The sequence below is a fragment of the Tursiops truncatus genome, chromosome 3 (assembly GCF_011762595.2).
Source record: "Tursiops truncatus isolate mTurTru1 chromosome 3, mTurTru1.mat.Y, whole genome shotgun sequence".
In the NCBI taxonomy this organism is placed as follows: Eukaryota; Metazoa; Chordata; class Mammalia; order Artiodactyla; family Delphinidae; genus Tursiops; species Tursiops truncatus.
Genome location: NC_047036.1, coordinates 90,868,643 through 90,887,095, shown reverse-complemented (window position 1 = coordinate 90,887,095; position 18,453 = coordinate 90,868,643). Strand labels below are relative to the sequence as shown.

General features: G+C 40.3%; 1 protein-coding gene across 1 annotated transcript in view; it reads right to left on the bottom strand.

Moving 5' to 3' along the window:
* MCC (MCC regulator of WNT signaling pathway) overlaps window positions 1-18,045 on the bottom strand; it is a 426,733-nt gene extending 408,688 nt beyond the window's left edge. The window contains exon 1 of the mRNA XM_019940817.3: window positions 17,876-18,045. Coding sequence (XP_019796376.3) covers window positions 17,876-18,033 — 158 coding nt within the window. The 5' untranslated portion in view covers window positions 18,034-18,045. The remainder of the gene's footprint in view (window positions 1-17,875) is intronic.
* Between the last annotated feature and the right edge of the window lie 408 nt (window positions 18,046-18,453).

The following is an 18,453-nucleotide window of genomic DNA, read 5'->3' as shown; positions in this document are numbered from 1 at the left end:
ACTCCTCAGAACAACCTCATTTATAATAGTATAGTAGGTATTATTATACCCCCATTTTATAGATGAGGAAACCAAGGTATGAAAGTATTAAGTACTTGCCTAAGGTCACACAGCTAGTGTGTGATGGAGTCAGGATTAGAACCCCAGAACCCATTCTGAATGTCACAACTCTATACTGCCTGCCTCTTGGAGACATACAATAAATAATTACAATTGATATTAAAGGATGGCCGCTTTGCACCATTAAAAATGTATCCACAGGTGTTGAAAACAATAACAGTTCTGGAAGCTATGGATTACACTAGAATGTCCAGAGGGATCCTTCTCTTCCAAAAGGATTGTTAGTTCAGGAAGAGCTATAAGAAGTGAAAACTTCTTCCCATCAGATGATCAGGAATTCAAGACAAGTAGGAGTGATAACTTATTTAGTAAATAAACAAAAATTGTTATACTAAACAAACAAAAACTACTATACTTTAGTGATACATTTAAAAACGTTTTTAGAAACGAAGGTCAGTTTGAATGGTAAAGTAAAAAGGTTTAACCCACACGTTTGGGAACCTTCGCCAGTTAATGCCCACACAGCACATTAGAAACTGAGGGAAATAACTAAGATTTAAATATTGGTACTCTTCTTGCTTGACTTGTCAGTCAGGTCAAAATATCTCAAAATTAGTTGCAGACCACCCACAGAGTTGGGCCTCTGGAACTGTCTGTGTGGCGATGTGACTTCAGCAGGCCCACCCATTCACCCACTTTCTACTTTCTTTTCTGGGCCTTGCATCCTTCGGAAACACCTCACAGCTCTGATCTCAAACTTGCCCACAGATTTGGGTTTCCTGGCTGCCTATTTCATAGTCCCCTGAGCAGTGTTCAACAGGAACACCAGGAAACAGCACCTCACAGTTGCAATATTTTCCTGAAGCCTCCAGAAAGTGGATTTCACCCTAATCAAAACAACACCCTTAACACGTTTGGAAAAGTCATTAACAGTGTTGGATAGCTATCATCTCAGAATGTGTGTGTTTACTCAATCCTGAGTCAGGGGTGGCACGCACAAAGAACAGAGGAGTTATATCAGATCTTGATAAAGTAAGAAAATACCCAACATCCATTTCTTCTCTAGCAGCTCCAGAAAAACTCAGAAACCTCTCAAAAGGGGTGCTTTTATGTTTATAGAAATAAGTTGCCTACGCAAATAAAAATACGTGTACTAGTGTGCCAGTTATGCAAAAAATGCAACGTTTGGATTAGTTCTAAGAAGCAAAAAGGGCTTCACTGATTCTTTCCTCAAATATTTACTGAGTGCCTACAATGTGCCAGGTTCCTGGGCTAGGCCTGAGGATTTAATGGTGAACAAAAACAGTCCCTGTTCTCCTGAACTCATGGTTGAGTGAGCCAGAAAGACATTCACCAGGAAATTCCCACAAATGAACACATTGTTACAAATTGAAATAAGTGCTCTGAAGGCAACAAAGTTGGGAGGGAGGGCCAAGGAAGGCTGAAAAAGTGATGTTGAAGTTCAGTTGAGGAGCTTGAGAACAGCTGGATATATTCAGCCGCATGGGAACTGGATGGGAACTGACAGCAGAACAGGATGGAGAAGCTGAAATTCAGGGACTAGAGTGGTTGGTGGACAGAGAGCCAGGAGGAGAGAAGAGATGAGGCAGGAGAGGAAGTTGGAGGTGGAACCATGCAGGGCCTGTGGTAGCCAAGTTAAGAATCTGAACTGAAGGGTTTTAAGCTGGGGTGACATGTGCAGACTGGCACTTCAGAAAAGATCTCCTCTGGCTACAGTGTGGAAGGCTGGATGGGAGGAGGGCCAAAGGAGACACAGGAAAGTCAGTTAGGAGTATCTGCAGCACTCCAAGAGAGAGAATTAGGCTGCCAGGAGTAGACATGGAAAGAAGTGGACAGATATGAGAGAGATTTAGAAGGTGAAATAATAGGACTTGGCTACTGTATAGCACAGGGAACTCTACTCAATATTCTGTAATAACCTATATGGGAAAAGAATCTGAAAAAGGATGATTACATGTATATGTATAACTGAATCACTTTGTTGTACATCTGAAACTAACACAACATGGTAAAGCAACTATATTCTAATATAAAATAAAAATTAAATTTAAAAAATATTAGGAATTGGTCGTGAAACCAGTACGGGAGTTGATGGAAAAGGGGGTGTCCAGGATGATGCCAAGATCTCTTCTGGCTTGTGTAAGTGGGTATACATGGAGATACATTTGCTGAGATAGCAAGACTAGGCGGCAGATTATGAATCCAATATTGGACTGGTATAATTCAGCATGTTTTAGCAATATCTGGTGGGACATGATTTATAGGCAATTGAGTAAATTTGTCCTGCAGGTCTGAGGCTCAGAAGAGAAGTCTGAGCTGGACATTTACTATGGGAGTCAAGGGCCTCTTCAAAGATAACTGAAGCTGAAACATAAATAAGAGAGATGAAACATAAATGCCCAGACAGAATGCACGAGGTTAAAAGAGGAAGGGGCAAAAGTTGATGCCTTGCGAAATTCTGACCCTCGAGAGCTAGGTAGAAGAGCTGAGCCTGCAAATGAGACAGAAAGGAGGAGCCAGACAGATGGGAGAAAAGCAAGAAGACTGTGGGGTCGTGGGAGCCAGGAAGAGACGGGGCTACGAGCAGCGGGCAATCGTCAGCATGGTCGACTGCTGAGAGGTAATTAATACAAGGCAAGAACTGAAAATGCCCATTTTATTCACTCACAAAGTCACCAATGACTTTAGCAATGTCGTGAAAGTACGGATTGATGACAGTGACAGATGCCAGCATTGAGTGGGTTGAGGACTTTACGGGGAGTGAAAAAATGGAGAACGTAAGTAAAGCCAGTCCTACAGAATCAAGCAGGAAACTCTGACTCGGACTAAAAGCCAAAGTCCTTACAGTAACCTAGCAGGCCATACCATCTACCCCTCCTTACTGCGTCTTCCACTTCTCTTCCCTTTCTCACGCGGGCCACACTGACTTCCTTATTCTTTGGATGCACCAGCTTCTGCCTCATGACTTTTGCATTTGCTGTTCCTTCAGTCAGGAAACTTATTCCTCCACATAAATAAATGGCTGCTCCCTAACTCCTCAGGTCTTGGCTCAAAAATTATTTTCTCAGTGAGGTCTCCCCTAACTACCCTATTTAATATTAAAATTCACCTCTTCGCTTGTGCTGACTATTCCCTTCCCTGCTTCATCTGGTACTTCTTACCATCTGACAGATCATGTATTGCTTTTGTGTTTACTATTTACCTCACCCCCTCCCCCAAGAATGTAAGTTTCTTGAGGGCAGAGAATTTTGTCTATTTTGATCACTGCTACAGTCTCAGTGATTAGACCAGTGTCTATTACTTAGTAAGCACTCAAAAAATGTGTTGAAAAAATAAAATATTTGAACAAATAAATAGCTTTAATATACACCATCAATTATCAACTAGAAAAACAAAGAGGTTTAAAAAAAGCTCCATTCATGATAGCAGCAAAATCTGGAGGGAAAGACAGAGAAACAAAACAAAACAAAAAATAATGTGCAAATATGAGGAAAACCACTGAGTGACATCAAAAAGACTTGAGTAAATGTAGAGATATACAATCCCTCTTATGAAAAAACTGGCTTGCAAAGATATCAATTCTTTCTACATTAATTTAGAAATGTATGACAAGTTAATGAAATTAAAATTAACAGACAATTAAAAGTCAATGAAATTTCCACATCAAAGTAAAAAGCTTTTGCACAGTGAAGGAAACTACCAACAAAACAAAAAGGCTGCCTATTGAATGATAGATGATATTTGCAAACAAAATACCTGATAAGGAGTTAATACCCAAAACATACAAAGAACTCATACAACTCAACATCAAAAAAAATAAATGATTCGATTTAAAAATTGGCAGAGAAACTGAATAGACATTTTGTCCAAAGAAGACATACAGATGACCAACAGGCACATAAACAGATGCTCAACATCACTAATCATCAGGGAAATGCAAATCAAAACCACAGTGAGATATCACCTCATACCTGTCAGAATGGCTATTATCAAAAAGACAATAAATAACAAGTATTGATGAGGATGTGGAGAAAAGGGAACACTTGTGCACTGTTGGTGGGAATGTAAATTGGTGCAGCCACTATGGAAAACAGTATGGAGGTTCCTTAAAAAATTAAAAATAGAACTACCATATGATCCAGCAATTCTACTCCTGGGTATTTATCTGAAGAAAACAAAAGCACTAATTTGAAAAGATATATGCACCCCTATGTTCATCGTAGCATTTACAATAACCAAGATACAGAAGCAACCTAAGTGCCCACTGATAAATGAATGGATAAAGAATATATATATATTAAGAATGTTATATATATTATATATATATAATGTAATATTACTCAGTCATAAAAAATGAAATCTTGCCATTTGTGACAACATGGATGGGCCTATAAGGTATTATATTAAGTGAAATAAGTCAGACAGAGAAAGACAAACACCATATGATTTCACTCATATGTGGAATGTAAAATACAAAACAAATGAACAAACATAACAAGACAGAAACAGAGTCATAGATACAGAGAATAAATAGATGGTTGCCAGAGGGGAGGAGGTTAGGGGGAGGGGAGAAATAGATGAGGGAGATTAAGAGGTACAAACTTCCAGTTACAAAATAAGTCACCAGATGAAAGGTACAGCATGGGGAATATAGTCAAAAATAATGTAACATCTTTGTAAGAGAACAGATGGTAACTCGACTTACCATGGTCATCATTTTGTATTGTATGGAAATATCCAATCACTATGTTGTGCACCAGGAACTAACACAGTCAATTATACTTCAAAAACAAACCAACAAACAAACTCATAGAAAAAGAGATCAGATTTGTGGTTACCGGAGGTGGGGGGATGGAGGAAGGGGGAATTGGATGAAGGCGGTCAAAAGGTACAAGCTTCTAGTTATAAGATAAATAAGTACTAGGGGTGTGATGTACAGCATAATAAGTATAATTGACGCCTCTGTGTGTTACATTATATGAAAGTAGTTAAGAGAGTAATAAATCCTTAGAGTGCTCATCACGAGGAAAAATATTTTTCCTTTCTCTTTCATTTTCTATCTATATGAGATGATAGATGTTCACTAAACTTAATGTAATTATTTCATGATGTAAGTAAGTCAAATCTTTATAATGTACACCTTAAACTTATACAGTTCTGTATGTCAATTTTACCTCAATAAAACTAGAAGGAAAAACAATTCAATGGAATTTCTAAAGTTCTTTTAGATGGGAAAAATGCCTGGAATAGCCAAAATGGTTTTTTTGGGGGTGAGGAGAGACAATGACGGAAGCCAATCCATATGGCATATTTAACCATATTATGAAGTAACAGTATTAATACAAGAACAGATAGATCAATAAAAGAAAATGTAGGATCTATAATCAAATGCAAATATATATACTTTTAAAGTTAGTATATATAAAGCATACATTCAGATCATCAGGGAAAGAATGGATTTATTAAATGGGATTAGGACAAATGACTAATCATTTGGGGAAAAAATGATGCTTCCTATCATGTAAATCATATACACATAAATTCCAGAAGAATTAGATATTTATAAATGAACCATAAGATAGCTATAAGAAAATAATGTCAATATTTATCTACTGAGCTCGATAGATAGAGCCTTAACATGTGCAAAAGTAAAAGAAGAAAGTGACAGATTTGGCTACATTTAAATTTAAAACTTATGTTTTGCAAAAGATATCACAAATTTTAAACTAAAGCAAAAATTTGGGGAAAACATTTGCAACCTGACAAAAAATTAATATTCCTAATATACAAAGACTTCTTATAAACCAAAAAGAAAAACACAAATTCTCTAACAGAAAAAAAATGAGAATTGAGAAAAGACACAAACTAGAAACAGAGCTAGTCAATAAATAAATCAAAAAGATGTCCAAATTTACTAGGACTCAAAGAATTGTAAAATTAAATAATGTGATACCATTATTCAGAGGTCAGATTGGTGAAGGCTAAAAAAGGTAATAATGTGTAACGTTACTGAATATGTGAGGAAATGGGCACTTTTACAGGTTCCAGGAGGCACAGTAAATTCTGGAAGGCAATTAGTAATATATTAACCCAGATATTCATAGAGGGGTTTATTAGATTTTTAGTGCTGCCATAACAAAGTAGCACCGACTAGGTGGCTTAAACAACAGAAATTTATTTTCTCTCGATTCTGGAGGCTTAGAGGTCCAAGATCAAGGTACTGGAAGTGTTGCTTTCATTCTGAGGCCTCTCTCTCCTTGGCTTACAGATAACTGTCTGTAATCAGCAAGTGGGATAGGTAGCCTTCTAAAATAGCTCCGGATGAACCCTGCCCCCTGGGAGTCACACCCTTATGTAATCCCCTCCCCTTGAGTGTCAGCTGGACCTTGGGACTTGATTCTAAAGAACAGAATACTGCTAAAGTGATGGATGTCACTTCTGAGATCATGGTACAAAAGACTGTGGCTTCTGTCTTGCTGGCCCTTCTTGTTCGCTTGCTCTGGGGAAGAGGAGCATCGAGTAAGGAACAGAGGGTGGCCTCGGGTCAACAGTGAGGGAGGAACTGAAGCCGTCAGTCCAACAGCTCTCCAGGAACTGGATCCTGTCAACGACCGCTGAGGAAGCTGAGAAACGGATCTGCCCAGTTGAACCCTGATATGACTTTGGCTCCAGCCGATACCCTGACTGCAGCCTCTTAAGAGACCCTTAAATAGAGGACCCAGCTAAGCCATGCTTGGATTAAAGACCCACGAAACTGAGATGATAAATATGCATTGTTTTAAGCCACTGAGTTTTGCGGTAAGCAACAAATAAACTAAGAAAGTAAAGTAACATTTCTGTAGAGAGGCAACTAGTATAATATATCAAGTTACACACACACACACACACACACACACACACACACACACACCATGAAATACTTAATTTTAAATGGTGATATGAGGTCTATATTTACATGGCAAATTTACATGATATAGTATGTAAAAAAAAAAGTAGATTACAAAACACCCTGCCTAGTAAAATCCCATTTATATATAAATACATTAGTATGCTTTAGGGCATAAGTAAAGAAGATATAACTCAAGAGATCTTAAATAATAAAGAAGTGTATTGTGCAGCAGGAAGGCTAGAGGCAGGGTGGTTCAATCAATATCATGAAGGCTCTAGCTGTTTCCATGCTGTTCTTCTCCCTTAAAAGTGTGGTCTTCTGGGCTTCCCCGGTGGCGCAGTGGTTGAGAATCTGCCTGCTAATGCACGGGACACGGGTTCGAGCCCTGGTCTGGGAGGATCCCTACATGCCGCAGAGCAACTAGGCCCACGAGCCACAACTACTGAGCCTGCGCGTCTGGAGCCTCCACAACAAGAGAGGCCGCGATAGTGAGAGGCCTGCGCACCACGATGAAGAGTGGCCCCTGCTCGCCGCAACTAGAGAAAGCCCTCGCACAGAAACGAAGACCCAACACAGCAAAAATAAATAAACAAATAAGCTTTTAAAAAAAAGTGTGGTCTTCTTCCTAATATTAATCTCCTTTGGATCTGTAGTGGCTACTACTGGCAATCAAGGGTACAGGCATCCTCTTCATGTTTATCTCCCGTTTGGGAGGGAAAGAGAGAAGGAGCTGCTTTCAGAAACTCTACCAGAAGAACATGGAAACCTTTTCTAGCTATCTCCAGCACACTGTTTCTAGAGACTCATTAGTGCAAGTCTTATCACATGTCCATTCCTAACTCAAATGTTACCAAGAGGCTGGGATTACCCTTATGTCTGTCAGGCTTCCCCTTACATTGGGAGGTGGGACCCTGCAATACATGGGTTTCTTGTAGGAGGAGAGGCTGCCTGCACTTTTGTTAGGGATCTTCTGGAAAGAAGAGAAGTAGGGATAGATGTGGGCAACAAATAATGAGCACTACATCATATCTGTGTGTATCTGTTGTGTATTTACTCTTACTATCTCTGGGTAGATGAGATTAAGAATGATCTCTTTTTCTTTGTATTTTTCCTTATTGAATGAATTTTATTTTTTTATTGTTTTGCAATTAGGTTCAGGGCCAATGAAGCCCAATGTATTTAAACAATAATCTCCTTTTTTGAGCTGTTTATACGGGTTCTGTCTTAAACTTACATGCTTATACATTATTGGGGGTGCAGTCTCAGGAAAGCATGAGTGAAGGGAAAAGCTGAATGAGGAAACAAAGCGGGAAAAGCTAACGTAAGGGGTGTGCAAGCAAGCTGGCCACAGCTCTGCAGCACATGTAGCTGGTTGTCTGGTCTTACAGGGCCAGAGGAAACTACTGCATTCAGAACAGGTCCTCAGGCGGGAAGGAAGGAGGAGAAGCCTCACAGCTGGTTCCCTCCTGTTTCCTGTCTCTCTCTGGTTGCTGCTCCACAGGGTGTGACCTCCACAACAGCTCAGGGTTGTGCACCTGACAAGTCCAGGCAGTCGCTGAGGAAGCCAGGGCCTCTGCAGGGCGGTCTCTCCTTGTCACCAGGGCTGCCCTTGGCTCCTTTGTCTGTGGGAGGGTGCAGGGCAGCAGGGAAGCCATCACTAGAGCCACTCTGGCTGAAGTAAAGACAGAGGCCATGATCTATGATGGGAGGTGAAGCTAAGCGATCATTCTGGGCCAGTTACATATTCCTTGCAGCAAACTTACTAAAACAATATCCTCCTATAAAGCCCAGGTGTTTTCCTCCCTTCCCCTGAACCTTCCTAGATGCTTTGCACTTTTCCTTGTTTCTGGTCATGTGTGTACTTATTGCATAAGACCAAATACTCCTTAAAGGAAGATGTTGTAACACACCCATCTTTGAATTCCTCTCTGCATACAGTGGGCATTCAATAAACATTTAAAAATAAAAATTAATATTCTTAAATTTGCTCTGGTATGACAGTCAGCAGATGCTATAGGGACTGAAGATTGAGAAGGAATCTATAAAGTAAAAAACCACTATGGATAGCAAATTACTCCTTTAAGGGGAACTTTATTTTATATTACCAAAAATAGGGGACTTCAACAAACTAACTTACATGGCAATAGTCTTTGTGTTTTCCTCGTTCCATGTTATTTTACTGATGGAAGCATGTAAGCATACAGTTAGAGACAGGTTAACACTGACACAGGAGTTTTTCTCTATTTTAGGAATAAGAAAAATCAAAATCCTACCTTGCAAGTGTAGAAGTAGCAACATAATTTTGTCTTAAGGTAGTATTAATCCATCACTTCATTCATTCAACACTGATTTAACATCTATGTACACAGCATTTATGTACAAGGAATAGTGTCAGGTGGTATGAGAGATAAAAGGCATGGTTGTTACACTCATGAAGTTTATAATCTGGTAGGTGAAAGAAACTGAATAGAAGTTACTGTAACACAAGTTTGGATTAAGTAAATTCCCTTAATTCTATTATTAGTTTTTTATTCTGTGATTAGTTTAAAATGTTTGTTCACTGTGAATACCCAGTAACCAGAAAGGAACAGCCTAAGAAAAGTAGACTATAAATATTAATTTGAAAATATTTTTTAAAGCATTTATATTATACCCTGAAAGAGTCAGGATAGAACCATGTGGTAGACTGCCAAACAACTTTTTAGTAACAACTGGAATACACAATTAAGAGTAGTTTGGTTTTTTTTTTTTCATTTACTTCATCTTATAATCTTTACTCAAGAACTGACACAAAACCTAACCAACAGTTCAATGCTTTTGAAAATACTACTAACTAGATGGTATTGAAGCCTATTGGAATGATAACAGCTACTAATACAGAGAAACTATGGATTTATCACAGTTAGTTCACAAGCAAACACCAACAGTTGCCCAATGGGACTAATTTAAACAGTATGCTTTTCCAAAAAAATATGCTACCAAAAAAATCCTAGTACTTACAGTCCATAAAATAAAACGTTTTCAGTCCTGAAAAAGATGTTAAAATCACTTTATAGAAGAAGACTGATTGGAGAGGTTTGTGTGACTTGCCTAAAGTCACATGACTAGTTAGCTGAAGGGGCACAGAGTCCCCATCACTCTAATATTCTAGATTAGGTAAAATGCACATGATACGTATTTTCAAATATAAATATTTCTCAGCTTCTTCTTTTTTATTGAAGTATAGTTGATTTACAATGTTGTGTTAGTTTCTGGTGTACAGCAAAGTGATTCACTTATATATATATTCTTTTTCATATTATTCTCCACTATGGTTTGTTACAGGATATTGAATATAGTTCCCTGTGCTATAAAGTAGGACCTTGTTATTTATCTGTTTTATATATAGTAGTTTGTATCTGCTAATCCCAAACTCTGAATTTATTCCTCCCCTACCCCCTTTCCCCTTGGTAACCATAAGTTTGTTTTCTTTGTGAGTCTGTTTCTGTTTTGTAAATAAGTTCATTTGTATCATATTTCAGATTCCACATGTAAGTGGTATCATATGGTATTCGCCTTCCTCTTTCTGATTTATTTCATTCAGTATGATAATCTCTAGTTGCATCCATGTTGCTGCAAATGGCATTATTTCATTCTTTTATATATATGTTTTATATATTATATTATATATATTATATATTTTATATATTGTATATATGTACCACATCTTTATCCACTCATCTGTCGACAGCCATTTAGGTTCTCAGCTTCTTCTAAGTTGGACAAAACCTGATAAATCTTTTTCTAAGTATTCTAAAGTGTTTGAAATTACCATTACACATGAACAATTTTATTTGATCAATATTTAATAAATTTCTATTATGTGTTGGGCACTGAGTTTATGAAGACAAAAGACAAAAGAAGTATAGTCTCTGCCTTGAGTGTGGGAAGCAAGGAAATGGAAACAGTGAGAATATCAAAGGTGAGCTGTGCTGGCCTAGGAGTGTGTATAAGGTCCTGAGGCATGAGGGAAAGTCTCCAGAGAGAAAGAGCTGCATAAGAACTGAGTCTAGGAAAACTGAGAAGGTGCTTACCAGACAACAAGGGGAAAGAAGGGCACTTACAGAGGAGCTGCATGTGCAAAGCACTGAAGTGTGGAACAGCTGGGCCTGCCAGAGGAGGGAGTGTGAAAGATAATGCTAGAGGGGATACAATCACTGTGCCAGATGGCCAGGCGCTTCAAATCAAAAGGCCCTGGGAGGAGCCTGAAATTAGCTGTAAGAAACAGGCAACTAACTGTTGAAGGACTTTACGAGGAGCTGCCTGCTCAGCTTTATTTTATAGAAAAATGACTTTAATGTCCATGTAAAGTGGCCTGGAGGAGCCGAGCCTGCATGTTACAACACTAGGAGAATAATTCTGGTCAGTGATGAAGGAACTTAGGAAACCAAGAAGGGGGAGGGAGATGAGCAGCACTGATTTCACCCTTTTCTTACAATAAATATAAAACTGCCAACATATTTTTAGAAGAGTAAATACTTCCCCAACAATATTCTCTCAATGATTTCCACGCTGTTTATCATGAAGTACACTCAGGTTAAGACTCTACAGTACATACAATTGTTAAAGTAAAACTCGTCTAAAAGCATTAACCTCTAATGTGGAATATTCTGTTAAGGTTGTTATTCTCAGAAAGAAGTTCTGATTTTTTTGTAAAGAAGTGAAAAATTCTGACATTTAAATGCAATACAGTCACACTTTTACATAAACGCCCTCCTTCATCCTATCTGTTTTTACTTCCTTCATCTGTATCACAAATGTGTACATGAGAACTTTTAAACAACAGACAACAGGTGCCTTAATCTACGGCACTTGCCACAATGTTGAATAGGTGCCCAATTAACACCAACATTAAGTCTAAGATGTATTTTCAACTATCTTCTACATTGTGATGTGAATATTTAAAAAATTAAACAAAGAGCTCATCTATCTAGAGTTTTCCAAGCAAAAGTTTCACAACTAAATATTCAACTGAGGGCTACACTTAAACTCAACTAACAACTATCACATCAGACAAACACATTTAATGCTTATTGGGTCAACCTAGCAATTTGTTCCGTTTACATTTTCACTTTGCTAAGGGACAGGGACCCAAATATTTGAACAATGAATAGGTCCAGAGAGTCCTTCTGCCTACCCAACTCTTTTTCTCCCCTCAGAGTCATCAATAATCAATTGCACAGATTTAGTAATTACTCATTTACATATTTAAACTGACATTTTGAAATGACAATGAGAAGCTGACAATTAACTGTTCTCTAAGGAAATGCCCTTTCTCTCCATACGGTTTCTACTCTGGGACTAACACTTAAAGAGATTTTCAATTTACTGAACAACAGAGAGTCTCCCCAGCTGAGACCCCCATGGAAACTCATTTAGAGTGCAAATGCCTCACCTTCTGTACCCAGAATTTAAATGCCATTCCCACTGATGCTAAGAAGCCAGTTTTAAAATGAAAATTCATCTGCACCATAGACCTTGGGTAAATTAAACAGGAAATAACTTTAAGGCTTTAGGGGTTTTAATAGGTTTTCTGGTGTTAGCTGTGCAGCATTTATGGTAAAACAGGCTCTCAAGTAAGGGCCACAGGTTCATTCTTTTTCCTTAGAGGCTATGTTATCTTGGCTTCCTGTCTTAAAACAGAGATATTAATTCCTGTTGCCAGAATTAAATGAGATAATATATGGACCAATTGATTGTAAACTATAAAAGCTTCTATACACATTTGCTATTATTACTTCAGATGTTCACTAACCTGCTGACTCCAAATTAAGACTGTAAAATAAAGGGCTGGTGGAAAAAAACAAAACTATCTTGAAAAATATACTTACTAAAAATGCATGTGAACAAATTGGTCTATAGATTCAACACAACCCCAATCAAATATTCCAGCTGCCTGTTTTGAAGAAACTGACAAGCTGCTCCTAAAATGTGTATGGGAACTCAGAGGACTAAGAATAACCAATCTTAAAAAGAGAAGAACCAAACTGGAGGATTCACACTTCTCAATTTTAAAACTTACAACAAAGTAACAGTAATCAAAATAGTGTGGTACTGGTATAAGGACAGGTATATGTACCAATGGAAAAGAACTGAGAGTCCAGAAATAAACTCTTATGTTTATGGTCAATTGATTGTTGACAAGAGTGTCATGAAAATAGGAAAGAACAGTCTTTTCAACAAATGATGCTGGAACAACTTGATAGCCACACGCAGAAGAATGGACTTGGACCCCTTCTTCACACCATACACAAAAATAAACTCAAGATGGATCACAAACCTAAATGTAAGAACTATATCTATGAAACTCTCAGGAGAAAACATAGGAGTGAATCTTTGTGACCTTGGATTAGACAAAACCTTCTCGGATATGACACCAAAACACAAGCAACTAAAGGTCACATAATGCATGATTCCATTTACATAAAATATCCGTAATAGGCAAATCAATAGAGATAGAAAGTAGATTAATCGTTACCTAGGGCTGGGAAGGTTGGGGCGAAATGGGGGAGTATTGCCATCATAACAATATTAAAACTTCCTAACCATGAAAATGAGATGCCTTTCCTTTTATTGAATCATTTTAAACGTACTAGAGGAATGATATGGTATAGATATGTCACCAGGAAAACAGAAATAATACACCTTAATTATGGGATAATGGGTGATTTTGATTTTATTTTTTTGATTTTATTTTTATATATTTCTGTATTTTGCAAATTTTCATCAACAAAAATACCTTTTATATAACCAAAAAGAAGTTATTTTAAAGGAAAATATTATATAATAAAATATACTTACATTTAAGTATCTCATAAACATGGAAAATGCTTGAAAGATTTTTCAACCTATATGGACATACCACTGTTGATTCTTGGTCATTTATTCATCAGAATTTACTGATTGAGTGCTATATGGCAAATACTGTGCTAGATCCTGAGTGTACTGTTTTAATAAAACAGACATGATTCTGGCCCTCATGAAGGCCAATGGGAGAACGACAATAAATGGGCAAAGTAATAAATAGAAATGTAATAACAAGTTGTAAAGAGTGCTTTGGAAGAAAGCCAATGGTGGGATCTTAGTTCCGTGAACAAGGAATTGAACCCATGCTCTCGGCAGTGAAAGCACTGAGTCCTAACCACTGGACTGTCAGGGAATTCCCTAACACTTTGATACAGTGGTCATGGAAGTTCTCTCTAAGGCAACAATGTTTAAGCTGAGGCTTGGAGACTAGATATAAATGTTAAGTGTTGGTTTTAGATATTTGTCAAAATGTTCAACAGTTTCTTAAACTGAAGGATAAAAACAAGAAGCTTTAAAATTCCAAAGGGAAATTAATTTCAACAAATAGAGTAAAACCACCATCTCCTACAACATGATATATAGGGCTCCCAAAACTCATTGTAAGGTTAATAAATGCACCAGAAGAGCCTGCTGTGGTCACACTGTCCAAGCTATGGCTTGGCTCCACCTGACGGTAGTTGTCTGCTCCACCTAAGTATCCATGGAAATGATTCTGGGTCCCTCTGGCAGGCTGGAAGCTCCAGGGCAGAAGTAGAAACTCCAGGAACCTCCAGCTAGCTAATACCCTTTTTGTCAGTTTGATGGGGAAGGCTGAGCCAAGGGGATATTTAAGACACAAAGCCCTAACTTTTACCTCCCTGCTTCCTGAAATGATGTACCCTGATATTTCCCCAATGGCCTCAGTCTCCCTTCCACTCATCCTTCCTCCAAATATAACATCTCCAGCTCACTCCTGTTTTGAGGATAAGGGCTAGGTAAAAGGACTGGAGCCAATATAGTTGAATTTAGGTTAACATGGGGAATTTTATTATACGTATTGGTTGCTACTTGCCTACCCAATATCCATTTCCCACTCTTAATAACAGAACTCAGCTTTTGTATAGGAGGCGATGTACCCAATTGGATGACATACTTCCTTAAACTCTACTGCAAGTAGGCATGGTACAGTGATGTAGTTTGACCAACATGATGTCAATTTAGGGATCTGGGAAAGCTGTGCTTTGATGATACAGGCAGCATTCATTTCAGCTTCCTCTTACACCTTCCCTCCCTAGAACTTGGAGATGAAGTTGGAGACGCAGCAATCATTTTAGAACTGCGAGATAACCATGAGGATGAACGCTCCATGTGAAGAATGCAATGCAGAAAGATACAAGGAAGGTGGACATTGATACCACTCTGGAGCTGCTGCCTCAGCGTGGATGGCCCACCTCAAGACTTCTAGGTGTGACAGTCAACACTTATTTGTGATTCTATTATAGACAAACTGAAATCCTAAAGGATACAGCTATTTATGATTAGCATAAACTTGACATCTTTAGAAGAATTCAAGGTTTTCAAGGTTTTAAAGCAGAAAGCCCAACTCTCATGTTTAATAAAAGAGAAAATTCACAGCATTCCACACCTTATCTCCCACTGTACAGTGGTCAGTAAAGTCATTAAATAGGGGCAGCACGAAGGAGTGACATTGGAAAGGGAGTCATTATTTTCATTAACTCCATTCCTCAAGCATACCAAATAAACATATATTCCAATAAAACTGTGCTTGCTATGTAAACACACTTCTAGACAAGTTCTCTGGTGCCTGCTCTCATGAGATTGCCATCCCTGAACTACTCCTATATGGAAATTATGTCACAGCCTAAAAATAACTTCCAGGGCAACTCTGCCCACAGCTAAAGTTTTGGCTTTGGGTCCACTACTGCACATGCCTTCCAACTTTCAAGCAGATATATTAAAGTGATGTGGCTCAAGGAAGGATAACATTTTTTCCCACTTTTGCCCCAGCAGGTTTCTACCTTCATCTAAAATTCCTTCTTTAACATCATGCCCTTACAATGCTTCACCCTCCAAAACAAAGTTCTCAAACTGTGCTTAAAGAATTCATTATCCTTCAGTGCTCCTATAGCCCCCATTCAAAACAATATGAGCATTTACACAGAAAGTGTAGTTCAGGTAAAGCAACATATTAATAGGATTAGTGGGAGGAAAGGAGAGAATTTTGCTAGTTTTCTGTATGCACTCTTGCCCATCTGAAATTAAATTCTTTTTGCATTCTAACATGAAGAATGTAAATAGTTTTTATTATTGCAAATGAGATAACGGCTTTTCAAGTAGGAAAAGAACAACAAAAAAACCCTAAACGGGACTTCCCTGGTGGCGCAGTGGCTAAGAATCTGCCTGTCAATGCAGGGGACAGAGGTTCAAGCCCTGGTCCGGGAAGATCCCACATGCCACGGAACAACTAAGCCCGTGAGCCACAACTACTGAGCCCGAGAACCACAACTACCGAAGCCAACATGCCTAGAGCCCGTGCTCCGCAACAAGAGAAGCCACGGCAATGAGAAGCCCGCGCACCGCAACGAAGAGTAGCCCCCACTCTCAGCAACTAGAGAAAGCCCGCGCGCATCAATGAAGACCCAACGCAGCCAAAAATAAATAAAGTTAAAAAACCCCAAATCCTAAACTATAGGATGAAATTTTTTTAACCCAGAACCAAAACAGGGAAAGACTTCCAGATAAAAATCTATATGAGGTCAACTAGAGTTACATATTTTTTTCCATTTCATAACATAATTACTCCATACAGTTTTCTGATATCTTTCTAATGTTTCCCAATGAAACTTCAGGAAAGTAATAAAGTTCAGCTAAGAATTATCATAATTGAGTGAAGTCCCAAATAAATAATTAATTCTTTAACTGTCAAATTCTTTTACATGTCAAACCACCTGTTTCAGAGATTTTTTTTTTAATTTGGGGGTGGGGAGGGATTCCCCACTCTTTTTTTCTCTAGGTAGGCAAGGACAAACTGCAGGAGGCATCCTGGAATTTTCAGAGGATCTTCGGCATCACCAAGACAAAGGCTAAAGAAAGATGTAGTACACAATTCAGGCTGCCTACGCCTTTGAAGGCAATTCACATTTCGGCGCGTACAGGCTTCAGCGCCCGGTGTCGACCTTTCATATAAGCATACCAGAAAACATTACGATTACCTTCTTCACCATCAGTGTCTGATAAGTGATAAAAATTTGGGCAGCAGTAATTATTTTGCCAAGCCCTGCCGCTTGACGTTGCAACACCGCCCCTGAAGGGGAGCTGGAGGCAAGCACAGCGAGGGCTAGGAGTGGTCGCGCAGAGGCGCCCCGAGACCCCTCCGGAGGCTCACCTGGTTAGAGCGCGGAGCCGGGCTAGGGCGTAGGGTCTATTTCCAGCCTCACCTCTAAACCCCTAGTTTGCACCTGGGCGCTTCGTTCCCCTCAGGCTAATAGGTTTATTAAATCAGTACTGAGCGGCAAACTATGCCCATTCTTTGGACTCCGAAGTTGGGAACGCAGGGTCTCTGTGCCACACGAAAGTTTTTCACAGCTTGTTTTCATGGTCAACTCTGTCACTGAGAGCGCATCCCTATCCTGGTCCGGCCCCGGGTCTGTCCACCGAGCAACGGGACAAGATCGCTGCCTGGTGGCCCAGCATCTTGACACCCACATCTGCAGGACAGCCTCTTCTATCGGGAACAAGTGGCCATAACTCGTCTCCCCACAGGCAGGAGCGCTCCGGGCTCCGGGGGGGAACTCCCATCCGAAAGAGATGTCTCCCAATGCCCAGACAAAGACGGCGCTGGGAAAAGTTGGACCAACTGGCACCTCCAGAAGACAAGCAGAGCAGCCCCTCGGCCTCAGTGGCCGAGCTGGCGACGCGCTCTCAGAGTCGCAGGCAACTTTTCGCGTGAGCTTCTGAGCAACTTGCTGGAAGTTGGGGACGAGGGGCCAGAGGAGAGGTCAAGGGCAGCGCCGAGAGGCTGATCGCGCCCCAGCCTGTTTCGCGGACCTCCCCGAGTACCTGCTAATGTAGCCGTCGCCGTCGCCGTCGCACGTCTGGAAGAGGCGCCGCATCCTCTCCTCCTCGCCGGTGCTGGACGTGTCGCTGCTGCTGCTGCCGCCGCCGCCGCCGCCGCCGCCGCTGCCGCTGCTGGCGCTCCCAGCCGCCGCCGCCATCATGCGCCCGCTCCCTGCTCGGGAGGCGGAGGACGCGCGGCCGCGGGAGGAATCTGCGAGGCGCACACGCGCTCGCGGCCCCGAACCTGCCTGACGACTGAGCATGCCCAGTGGCCGCCCGGGCGCTCCAGGAGAGGGATTCCAGCTCTCCGGGTTTTGCCCGGCCTGGGAAGATGGGCGCTCTGCAGTCGCGGGAGTAGGCACCTTAGGGAAGAGGGAGGAGGGGAAGGAGGCTCGTGGAGTCAGGGAACTGAGGGTGGCGACGGGGACGCGAGGGGAGGCCGCCCGGGTAGGGTGTCAGCGTCGTGCATCCGGCTAAGAAGCGGGCTCTCGACACCTGCGGACGCTCCAGGCTGAGGGAGCGTGTTCTCTGGCCAGAACTCTTTTCACTGCCCCAAGTCATGGATTTCTTTTTCAGGAAAA